This window comes from Echinops telfairi, unplaced genomic scaffold, assembly GCF_000313985.2.
Source record: "Echinops telfairi isolate 266 unplaced genomic scaffold, ASM31398v2 ScPeMD7_7420;HRSCAF=8458, whole genome shotgun sequence".
Lineage (NCBI taxonomy): Eukaryota > Metazoa > Chordata > Mammalia > Afrosoricida > Tenrecidae > Echinops > Echinops telfairi.
In genome coordinates this window covers 51,447,415-51,458,970 of record NW_022111320.1, presented here as the reverse complement: position 1 = coordinate 51,458,970, position 11,556 = coordinate 51,447,415, and the positions used below count along the sequence as shown (strand labels likewise).

General features: G+C 63.8%; 1 protein-coding gene across 2 annotated transcripts; it reads right to left on the bottom strand.

The window, feature by feature from the left end:
• Nucleotides 1-298: 298 nt before the first annotated feature.
• SLC38A3 (solute carrier family 38 member 3) lies at nt 299-11,333 on the bottom strand. Of its 2 annotated transcripts, none has more exons than XM_045297531.1 (17): nt 11,240-11,333; nt 10,851-10,988; nt 5,650-5,807; nt 5,467-5,557; nt 5,251-5,366; nt 4,788-4,861; nt 4,609-4,701; nt 4,438-4,519; nt 3,378-3,460; nt 3,217-3,275; nt 2,867-3,031; nt 2,681-2,760; nt 2,337-2,437; nt 2,022-2,146; nt 1,783-1,927; nt 1,179-1,208; nt 299-1,087 (listed from the first exon to the last, which is right to left on the bottom strand). In XM_045297531.1, exons 3-17 carry the CDS (start codon nt 5,748-5,750, stop codon nt 1,023-1,025), a joined length of 1,410 nt encoding a protein of 469 aa, XP_045153466.1. In that variant the 5' UTR covers nt 5,751-5,807; nt 10,851-10,988; nt 11,240-11,333; the 3' UTR covers nt 299-1,022. The 2 variants fall into 2 exon arrangements, with proteins under 2 accessions (XP_045153466.1, XP_004715233.1); XM_004715176.2 differs by having other exon boundaries at nt 1,179-1,282; nt 11,240-11,327.
• Nucleotides 11,334-11,556: the final 223 nt, after the last annotated feature.

Genomic DNA, 11,556 nt, shown 5'->3' with positions numbered 1-11,556 from the left:
CTCGGCTGCCCCTCGCAGACCCTCCCCGAAGCTGCTGGGGATGCACCGCACGTTGCCTCCTTCCGGAGGCCTCTCCGCCCCACTTCCTGGTGCCTCATTAATTCCTCCCCACCTCACCCCATGAGAAAGCAGGTCTGTGTTGGGCCTGGCTCAGGCCCAGAGCCCTGTCCGCTGTGCTGGTGGTTGGTTTGGGAGACAAGGGGACGTGGCGGGTTGGGGACAGGGGAACTTCCATCATGCCTCCCCCCTGCCTCTCAGGGGCCCAGAAGTCATATAACCCAAGAATATAAAACACAGCTGGTCTTACGTAGAATATTTATAAAAGGGGGGAGCTGACAACCTCCCCACCCCCGCCCCTGGGATCCCTGGCCTAGGGTGCAGGGACACTGAGCCCCAGCCTCTCCCTTTTGCTGGCTGTGGAATGTGGGCTGTGGCCCAGGGCCCAGGCTGAGGGTGGGGGGAGGGGGGAGTCCCAGCCTCCCCAGGGTAGGTGAACAGGCAGAACGGGGGTCCCATGGTGGAGCCTGCCCTGGCTCCACAGGAGAAGGGGCCACAGGTGTTCAAGGGCCTGAAAGGGGCTGGGGGACCGAGGGAGGAGAGGTGAGGGAGGGGCTGGGCAGATGAGGCTTCTGGGAGTGGAGCCTGGGCTCCGGGGGCAGCCGCTGGCTCTGAGTGTGGGCATCTGTGCAGGGCGGCAGCTGAAGTAACAAAATGGGACAAGGGACACATGTGCCCCATTCACCCCCACTCCGCTAAAGGAGGCCTCTGCAGCTTGGGACCCCAGCATGCTGGTGGCCGGAATCCTCAATCCCAACCTTCCTACGCATGCCCGTGGACGGAACAGGCGTGGGTGGAGTAGGGCCAACCCTGCCTCACACCTGCTTCACCACCGGCCACGGGCAGGAGCCGGGGCTGGGCATGCCGGGCGGGGTGCTAGGGTGAGCAGATGGGGCAGGGCAGGGGCTGGGGGGTGGAGGGCGCTCTAGTGGCTTCCTCCAGGCCGGCCGGTCCCGGAGACCCAGTCACTGATGATGAAGCTCAGACTCAGGGTCATCAGCAAAAGCCCGAGCATGGCGAAGCACAGGGCCTGCGGGGTCAGAGGGCAGTGTCAGGCTGGTGATCAGGGTGGTCCCGCGGCAGCCCAGCCCAGCCCGCCAACCTCCACCACGTCCTCGCACCAGGATCTTCGGGGTGGACTTGGCAGGCTCCTTCTCGGCGGGCACGATCCGGAAGTAGAAGGTGGCAGGGAAGATGAAGATAAGGCATGGGGCGGAGGTGGCGCCTGCGAGAACAAGGCATGGCTGCTGCCGCCCTCAAGGGGACGGGCCTCACTCGGGTCCCAGGGCAGGCAGGGGGGCCAGGAGCCCACCATCCCCTCCCCGGGCACTCAAGAAGCCAAGAGGAGAGACCTGAGAGCAGAGCCCTGAGGGGTGGTCTGCCTCTGCGCGGTCAACAGCCCTGAGGGCTTTTTCATGGCCTGAGCCAATAGAGCTTTTTCCACTTCATGAATATGGAGCTGGATTCTGGACACCGAGGGCCAGGGGACCTGGCTGTCATCTCTGTGGCCCCTAGCCCCAGGTCCCCGCGTCAGAGCCTGAGAAGCAGGCACAAAGTCTAAGGGGATCCTGTGCTGGGGAGGGGGCTGGCCCTTGGACTCCCCAGAGGAAGCTCGTCTAGGCCCCAACTCTGTGGTTGGGAAGCTTCAGAACAAGGCTCTGAGGGCCGGTCCAGCTGGGCGCATGGGGCGGGAGCTCAGGAATTTGCTAGGGCAGTGGTTCTCACCGATGACCCCAAAGATGCCCAGGATGTTGGGAGCGAAGATGACCAGCAGGTTGATGCAGATGAGCAGGCTGGTGGCGATGATCACGTGCCGAAGCCAGCTGAACTCCTGGTTCTGAAACAGCATCTGCTGGATGGCCCGGCGCACCTAGGGGCAAAGGAGGGGCCGTCAGTCAGCCCACCAGTCACACCAGCGGTGCTCCCCCAACCCCTGCCCCGTCAGGGGGCCGCCCCCTGCTCACCGGGAACAGCACGATGGGCACAGTGAGCGTGACGGCGGTCAGCACAGCCACCCGCACGCACAGGATCAGCACGTCGAAGGGGTCCACCTTGTTGTAGGTGTGCAGCAGCTCTGACTCCACCCCGTCTGTGGCGGGCAGGGGTGGTCAGTGGGCAACCCAGGGTTGGGGCCGGGACCTGTGCTGCCAGGGCTCATCCCGGCCCTGGGGATGGCGGTGGCTCTTAGACCCACCTCCCCAGCGGCAGGGCACCGTGGGCATCACCCACCCCAGGACAGCCCCTTACTCGCCCCGCCCTGCCCCACGCCCCACAAGTACCGTAGAAGGTGAGGTAGCCGAAGAGGGCGGCCAGGAAGTACATGGCGTACATGACGGCGATGGACATGTTGGAGATGTGCTGCATCTTCCTCTTGGTGGGGCTTGGGGGGCAGGGAGTGGGCGAGAGAGCTGGCACCGGCCCCAACGTGCCTTGGGGTCTCTCAGGCCCCACAATGTCCCCCACCCAAGGGGGGCCTGCTCCTTCCTCCTACCCCACCTCCTGGCAGCCAGCAAGATCGCCCATGGATTTCCAGAATAACTTGGCTCCAGTCACTCCCCCACTCCCCACCCTTGGGCCCATAGCCATTCGCTCCCGGGCTTGTCCCCCAGCACCGGGCACCTACTCCTTGAGCTCCGTGTAGATGGGCAGCACCTCAGGGTGGCAGACAAAGGCAAAGGCCATGATGGGAATGGTGTATGCTGTCTGGGGAAACAGGGGCATCAGATGAGCATGCCGCCTCCCACCCACACACACATACATACACCCCCTCCCTCACGGCGGCCCCTACCCCACTTTGGCTGGTCCGTACCTGCCTATTGAGTGTGAAGTAGCTCGGGGTGCAGAGAGCCTCAGTGCTCCCCTCTACGTGCAGCTGCCCCCCCTCCCTGAGGACCTCCGCGTGGCTGGCGTTGCCTGTGATATTGGCAATGTGGAGGGGCAGCGGGCAGGGCACCTGGAACTTTTTGTAGATGACCTGAGTGAGCAAGGGCAAAGGTCACGGAGCTAGGCTAGGCTGCCGGGTCACACACAGGTAAGTCAGACATGTTGTCTTTTGACCCGCTCCCAGGAGAGCCTTCCCATCCCTCTGAAAGCAGCCTGTCCCTGGCAGAGCCACCCCTGCCTGGGCTGGGTGGCGGTGGGGGTGTGTGTGTGACTCACAGCGATGAGGAAGAACACCATACAGCTTAGAGAGAAGCCACTGGAGTAACCCAGGTAGCCTACGAAGAGGGACGGGGTGGGTGGGGTGTTTCATGAGGCTGGGAAGCCCCCACAGTCCCCCATCACCTCCTCGAGGGTCTCTGATGTCCACCCCCACTCACCAAGCTGCCGCATCAGCGCCAAGGGAAGGATGATGGTGACAGAGACCAGGATCACCAGGTAGTTTCCATTTAAGTACCAGTCCCTGTGGGACAGCAGACCTAGAGTCAGGGTCCTCTGCCCAGATGAGGGCGACCCCTCCCCTCATGAGTCAGCAGTGCTGTCACTGTGTGTGGCCCCTGAGTTCTCTGCACCCTCTGCTCTGAGTGTTCCTGTCCCCAACTGCAGGACGGGTGTCGGCGTAACACGCCCCTGTGGTGAACAGCATGGCACGGAGGAGGGAGGCAGGCAGGCTTTGGCCTGGGAGCCCTTAAGATCAGACCCCGCTCAGGACACATAGTTGTGGGCTCAGCTGCCCTGCAGGGGACCCTGGGGGGCTAAAAAAACATGACGGGCTAAGGGACCCAGCCGAGGAGATGGGTCTCAGGGATTTGCTAAACACGTGGTCATTCTTGGTCTCTGCATCTGCAGGGATGGGCCGCCCTTCAAGGGCAAGTCCAAAGACTGACTCTTGGGGGAGGGTCTGCTGGGCCTGGGGCTGCACCCAGAGTCACTGCCACCTGCCCACCGAAGCTGCGCAGCCTCGAAACCTCCCTGCTGGTCCAGCCTGGGCAGTCAAGAGCAGAGCTGGCCACCCTCAGGCAGGACTGGCGAAAGGAGCTGACAACTGGGACACCGTGGGCTTAAGCTCTGGGTAGTAGGGAGGGGGGTGGTGCTAACCCCCAAGCTGTGATCAGGAATAGCAGGTGCTTAGGGCTAAGCCTGAAGGCTCCCCGCTACCCATCCCCTAATGGGTAGCTCAGAGCCTGGGGCCCACCCACCACCCACCCAAGCCGGGAGGGCTTCTCCAAACCCCCTGCCCCCTTAGGGGGCTCCGGGTGTGTCATGATCATGTGGGCTGACAGTTAGCTCTGCGGTGGCTCTCTGTCCCCTCGCTCAGCCATTCCTGGGGCTTCAACTCGTCTCTCTCCCCAACCCAGTGTGGCCCCAGGGCCATAGGTGGACCTGGAGGGTGGACGAGGGCCTCCCCTCTCCCGAAGACCCTGTCCCTCTGGGGCTCACGAAGTTTTCTCCTCCAGGTTCAGGAAGGTCTGTATGACCAGGGGCAGCTCGGACTTGATGATGTACAGGTAGCTGGACATGGCTGTGGGGAGAGGGGCCAGCAGACTCTGGGGTCAGGGGAACCAGCCAGTCACAGAGCTGGACTCCCGCTCCCCTGCCCACCGGTCCCACCTCCAACATTCTGCAGCGTGATGGCCAGGGCTGCTGCCAGCTTGCCGGGAGTCCCGAAGGCACGATAGCCCAGCTGCTCGTAGGCACGAATACCTGTGGGGACAGGGGGGTCAGCACCGTTGTCAGTCGTCAAGGACTCCCCAGCACCCCTATAGCTGCAGGCCTGGTCTTCGGCTCACCCACGATGCCTGAGGACTTGAGCAGCAGGTGGATGGAGTAGCTGGAGAGCAGGGCCACGGCGGTCAGCAGGACTCTGGGGAGGGGACAGGAGGCTCTGGGCGTCAGACCCCTAACAGGTGCAGGGCAAGCTCAGCAGGCCCCTGTGGCCCAAGGTGGGACATGACCAGAAGGACAGCTGGGGGGGGGGGGGCTGTGAGGACCTCCTTCCCCGAGTCCATTCAGCTGTAGGACAGAGCCCCCAGGAGAAGGACTCAGGGACCCCTGGATCCGGCCTCCCATGTGGCCCCAGGGGAACAGACACTGGCCTCAGAGAGCGTGCTGGGCAGCGAGGAGGTCTGGGTGGACAATAAGAAGGGCTGCCGGGACGGGAGTGGGCTGGGAGGGCCTGGGAGGTGATGGCTGCCAGCTTGCTTCGGACGCCCAGCCCGAGCCCCTCTTCCGGAGGCGGGCAGGGACACTTACAGGAAGAGGACGATGCCCGTATTGGCCATGGCGTAGGCCAGCCCCAGGATGCCACTGCCCATGATGGCGTTGCTAAGGTTGAACACCGACATCCCAAAAGACGTCTTCCCCTCGAACTGCGGGCACCGGTGGGGCAAGGAGAGGGGGCTCTCATCCAGGCACCCATGCTCCCGGCCATGCCCCAAGCCCCCATTCCCGCCCCGCCCCCCGGCTCACGTCACTGAAGTGCAGCTCCTTGCTGGGGCTTTTCTGCAGGAAGTCCTCGGCCTCCGCGCCACCCCCGCAGCTCTGTCTGGGGCCCTCCAGTCTGCGAGCACAGGCAGGCAAGGCGGGGGGCTCAGCCAGCCCCTGGCTCTGCACTCCGTCCCGCCCTGCCCGGCGGCTCCTTCCTCAGCCCACCTCTGCTTGTCCAGCGCTGGCGCGGCGGCCTGGAGCAACCCCTCCGAAGGCTTGCCATTGGGCACCAGCTCCACCATCTCTGTCTGCAGAGGCACCTCCATGGCTCAGCCCCCGGACGACCGGCAGGAGCAGCGGCTTGGGCCCGGACACGCAGGCGTCTGCGGAGCACGGCGGGCCGCTGTTGACTGCCCGCCCCCGGCCCGGCCCCTCTCCCACCCGGGACTTGCCACCTCCCCAAGAAGCCCCCCTCCCAGGGACCAGCCTGCTGCGGGGAGTGATGCTGCCATACCTGGGTGTCCCCGGGCCACCAGGAGGGGATGCCTCAGCCTGTAGGTGTCCCCTTCCCCAAACACCTGTCGACCCTTGAACCCAGCACCCTCTGGGGGGCCTGAGTCCCGAGCTGTGCTCAGCGGCACCGGGACCCCTGGGTCTATCTCCTTCTCTGCCAGCCACACCAGGAGATGGCTTCCTGTGCTGTGCTCACACGCCAGGGGCCTCCTGGCCAACCTAGAATGCCACTGTCCGGTGGCTGGAGGCTTCGGGACAGGGTGAGGGCTGTGGGCCCTGTTCCCAGCTGCCCGGCGGGCACTGCTGGCAGCCAGAACAAAGGGTCCTCTGTGGGCTGAGAGTTGGCGCTGGGATCGGCAGGCGCAGAGGCTAGCCCCCAGAGCCAGGAGGCCTGGGGCAGTGCCGGGCAGCTGGACACCTGGGCCATCCTGCCTCGCTGTGAAGGGCCCTTCATGGGCCTTCCAGGAAATAGGTGCTGTCGGTCTGGTCCCCATTCTCTGGACCACACAGGTCTGACCCTTTACATAGCCGCGGGGCCATGACAACTTTCCAAGCTCGCCTCCTGTCCGCCCCAGGTGCCACCCGCCAGGAGCAGACCCCAGAGTGGACCTCCTGAGGCCTGGAGCCCCAGCCAGCAGTGCAGAGGCCTCAGCCAGCTGGAGGGGAGACTGGACCACTGACTGCCCAGTCTCGAAGGAACTAGCTGCCCGCCCCCCTACTCATTGGCTCTTCTCCCATCACCAGGGCTGCGTGCCACCTATCCCATGCCCAGAAGGTGCCTGGCACAGTGCCCCCAGGCTTTGCGAGGACATCCTGAAGGCGGGACCTGCCAGGGGCCCAGAGCGAGAGCTCTGCCAGGCGGGTCAGCCAGGCCTGGGCCCACGGGCATGGCTGCTCCCCCAAATCCAGTTCTGGATGGCCCCTGCCCACTCCGGACCCCGGTGAGCTCAGGTCTACCGCTGAACCTGGGCACAGCACCCCCCCAATTGGGGGAGCGGGGAGCAGTGGGTAGGGGAGCGCACAGAGGACTGACCTGAGCCACACACACACACAGACCACCAACCAGAGGTGGTCCCACCCCAACCGAGGCAGCCCTCCCTCCACTTGACCCCCCCCCCCCACAACGTCCACACTTCAGCTTCTAGGTCAGGACTCCTGAAGTCAGCCCATCCCTGCGCCTCCCTGCGCCCCACCTCCCCCAAAGCCCAGGAATCCCACCTGGGTGTGCTCCTGGGCCCCAGAGACAGGCTGGCACTGAGCAGGGCTTGCCCTCGCCTGGCCCCCTGTGCTGGACAGGCTGGGGCAGGCCCTCACAGTGTGCTGAGTCTGAAGCCTGGACAAGCGCCCTTCTCCACCTTAATGCCCTTCACTGGCAGCCAGGACCCGCCTCCAGGGAGACCACAGCCCGTAGCAGGGGTGCTGGGAGGGGGCTCCTGCTCCAACAGGACCTGGCCCTGCAAGACCAGTCAGTCACCGATGAGCCTCGGCTCTTGGTCCTGGGGAGGACGTGGTAGACCCCTCCCTTCCCCAGAGGCCTCTGCTCTGGAAGGGACAAGCCCCCCAACACAGCCCCCACCCTAGGACTCCTGTTCCCAGAGAGCTGGGACTCAGCAAGGGATCCTGGAAGGACTCAGGGGGGGCTTCCTGGCGGAGGGTGGCTGGGAGGGGGCGTTGAGGCCCATTCAGTGATGCTTCCTTGGTGTCAGGGCAAGGAGTCTGGCTTCAGTGTAGGCCAGGGCTGAGGGCGGGGAGAGGGGGCCCACGGGCAGGGACTAGCTTTAGTCTGGCACGGAGGCCCCAGTCATTCCCTCAGCCAATTTCCAACCACGCCAGACCCTCGGGCCTTTGTCTTGGGGGTTCCGGGGAAACTCAGGGGAGGACCCCTGCTCAGGGAGGGCAGACCCTGACCCACTGTGGGGAAGGCCCTGAGTGGACACTGGTCTGAGGCCCTGCCAAGCCCTGGCTTACTGCATGACTGTAGTCCAGTACTTCCCTCTGAACCTCCGTGTCCCCCGTCCCTGGTGAGGTGTGGCTGAAGCTGGGGGCAGAGTAAGGAGCACTCTGTGGGAAGCAGGGCGGAAGGGTGCGCTGTGACCTGGCACTAATGGGTCATTAGAACGGTGTCTGTCATGGTCACAGCGGAGGCCTGGGCAGCAGATCGAGGTCCCCAGGCCACTGCCCCCGGCCCTTGTTTGCTCGAGATAAGAACCGGGGCGGGAGGCGGGAACCATGAGCCAGGGGGATGGCACAGCAGGTGATGGCCGCCCACGCAGGCGTCACAGGGTGCGAAGTCATCAGACACACCTTGGCAGGTGTTGGGTTGGCTAATTAAAGCTTCGAGGCCCAGGAATCAGGCCATGCGGTGGCGGCTGTGCCCGTGGCTGGGGTAAGCACCTCGCATGTCCGGGAATGAAGTTCTTGGAGCCTCTTAAGGTAAGGTCACCCAAGAATCCCCTTGCTGTCCCTGCCTTGTTCCTGTGGCCACTTTTCTTGTTTTTTTTGGGGGAGGGGGGGCCGGGTGGGGGGGGGCGGGGAGGCGGACTTTGTTGCCCGGGCCCCCGGGGCCCCGGGGCCCAGCCCAAAATTCCCCCCGAAAGGGGCATCTGGCCGGTAGCCATCTGGAGTGTCAGGGGTCACACCAGTTTAGCTCTGCCTCGAGACTCGGTGCCCCTTCTGAGCCTGGCATCTAGGCAGCTTCCCCTAGCTGCCTTCATGCGCTTAACGGGGCCCAAGGGGATGTCCCTACTCCTTGGACAAACTGGTCAATGGGTAGACCCTCGGGACTTGTGTTCTCAAAGTACACAGCCGTGGTCGGCAGGAGCTGGCTGCTGGAGTCAGGCCGCGTGGGGAAGTGCAGGGGAGGGAACAAGTCTCAGGTCCCCATGTCGGACTTTGACCCAGTAGCTGCCAGTCAGTTCTCCCTCCGGTGCCCCCTCATCATGAGTGTGGGGCTGGCACGGAGGGGCTAGCCCAGCAGGGGGCACAGCCAGGAAGGGGCGGCTGGCCCAGAGCTTGGTTTACCGGCCATGCCTGTCCTGTGTCCCCGGCATCCGGAGGTATCTGGGAGGGTCTGAGAGGCCCACAGCTGGGACCGGAAGTGGATCTTCCTGTGGCAGGGAACATTTTCTAGAAACTCAAGAGGTGCTCAGCTTTGGGCCTAGCCCAGACGTCTAGAACTTCCCTCTGGACTAGCCCCGGGTCCCCCTTGCTCAGATACCCCCAGCAGAGGCTGAAGTCAGAACCTCTCGGCTTACCACAGGGTCACCACCAGCCCGGCCTCCTTCCCCCCAACTGCCAGCCTGCTGAGATGAAGGTGCAGCCCAAGGCCCAGCTGAGGCAAAGGACAGGCCATCACGTGCCTGTGGCCCCCCAAGGGCAGGGGAGACCCTGAGCCAGCCCGCCTATCCTCTTCCCTGCTGACCTGGAATCCCCTGGAGGCAGCCAAATATTTGGACAGCCGGACTCCTGGCCCCAAAGAAAACTAGAGCAGGGGCCTGGGGCAGCTCAGGACTCATTGAAGACCCCATGAGAGGCTACAGGCAAGGTCAGCCCGGAGGAGGGCACCCTTCAACGTCAGGAAGGAGTGAAGAGAGGCAGAGAGACGGGGTGGGGGTGGGGGATACAAACCTGTGAGCTATGTGTGTCCATGGACAGAGCCCTAAAGCCCGACAATGAGACATACAGAAGCACGGACAGGGAGTCAGAACTCACATCTGTCAGTGAGAGAGAGAAAGAACGAGGCAGAGAGGGGCAGAGACAGACATCATCAAGAGACAGACGGCCAACCAGTCAGAGAGCCAGATGGAGAGAGACACAGAGAGATAGCAAGTGAGCCAGACAGTGATGGCGGATGCAAAACAGAGAGAGGCCCGGAAGGGCAAGAAGGTGACACGAGGGAGTCAGAGACCCAGGTGACCGACCAGGCAGTGGGCCCCATGACACTGGGGGGTGGCCAGGCCAGGCCTCCAGGTCCCTACAAGAAGGCAGTCACCACACCTTCAGGTCTCTATCAGGTCATTCCCCCGTGGCCAGGTGTAGGGACATCCAGAAAACAGGCTGACCCCACAGGGTGGCATGGTCAGCACCCCGCCCTCATGCTGCCCCAGAAGCCCGGTCGTGCATCGGGCGATGAGAAAGCACCACGGAGAAGACGGCACTCAGCCAGGGCGGTCAGTGACCCTCGTCCTCGGCCACTCGGCACATTTGTCGACGTGCTGCTGGAGGGGCTGGGTACAGGACGTCACCCGCAGAGCGGAAACTATAAACCAAGTCACCTCAGGCTGCTGGCCGGAAACCCCCCACCCCTTCCCTTCAGCTTCAGAAGCACCCCCCTGGCCCTGTTCGAGCACCACCCCTGTTTGTCCTCTCTTCCGGAATCCAGGACCCACCGGTCTGACACTGCACAGGTGCACACAGTCAATGCTGAGTCAATGGAATGGGTCCCCCAACCACCCAGAGTCCCCATCCCGCCACGGAATGGACACTCAGCTTTGCAGACACCCCGCGGCCAGGACTGTCCCCATCATCCCCTCTCCCCCAAAAGTCTCTTGTCAAACCGTCTGCCTCCATCATCCCCCCCCTGACACGTCTCCCCCCTCACACTGGGGGTCCTCTGCCCCACGCCCAGCCCAGATTGATTGGCCAGGGCCGGCTCAAGTCAGCTCCAAATGCCTCCATGACCCAACCTGAGGACCACAAACCACCCGGCCTGTCCTGCCGTGCCTCAGTTTCTCCATCTGCTGACAGATCCAAGGTGAGGGCAGAGGACAGGACAGGATCAGGACAGGAGCACCCACCTGCCGTGGCACCCCCCCCCCATTCCTGGGTCCACAGCCAGACCACTCCAGAAGCAAGGGAAGCCCCCTCTTTTCCCACTACAGACCCATAAGGAAGCACAAGTCACCCGTGCTTACCTTGTTCACAGACTACTCCTCCGTCCCTGTCAGGGATTCTAAATGCGAGCAAGGCTTTGATCCCGGAGGAGGACGCTGTGGGGTTGGAGACCCAGCGGCCGAATCTTTGATGTGGTGGGAAGAACACAAAACCGCTCACTGCAGGTCAGAACGTAAGCACACATAAGCCCGTGCTTACCTTGATTATTGGGTAACCCCACACTGCCTAACTCCAGTCTCTCCAGCCCTCTCCAGGAGGTGCTCTGGCCTCACCCACCCCCATGCCCACCAAGAGCGCTTCGGACAGGAATCCTGGGTGGCTATGACCCCAACTCCTCCCCTCAAAATCGGACCTGCCGGTAGGTAGCCTTCCAGCCATCTGTGCCCAGCCCTAGCGAGTGCCCACACACCAGAGGGGATTGAAGACACAGGCGGAGGGGCCCCTGGCAGGGGGACAATCTGGCAGGCTGCCGGAAGGACGGCCGCTGAAGCAAGGCAGAGTCCTCCAGCCCTCCGACGAGCTCTCTGCCCAGGAGCCCTGACCTGTGCTCAGAGCTCAGGCCCTGGGGGGGAGGGGGCGAGGCCGACTCCCCCTCCCCCGCTGTAAACAAACGCACGCAGACGCCGCGGACAATCCTGCGGTGTGCGTGGATCATGCAAACGCGGCCCGGTCTCTCGCTGCCGGTTCTTGGGCGTCCCCACTGCCCCCCGCCCCGGCGCCCCGCGC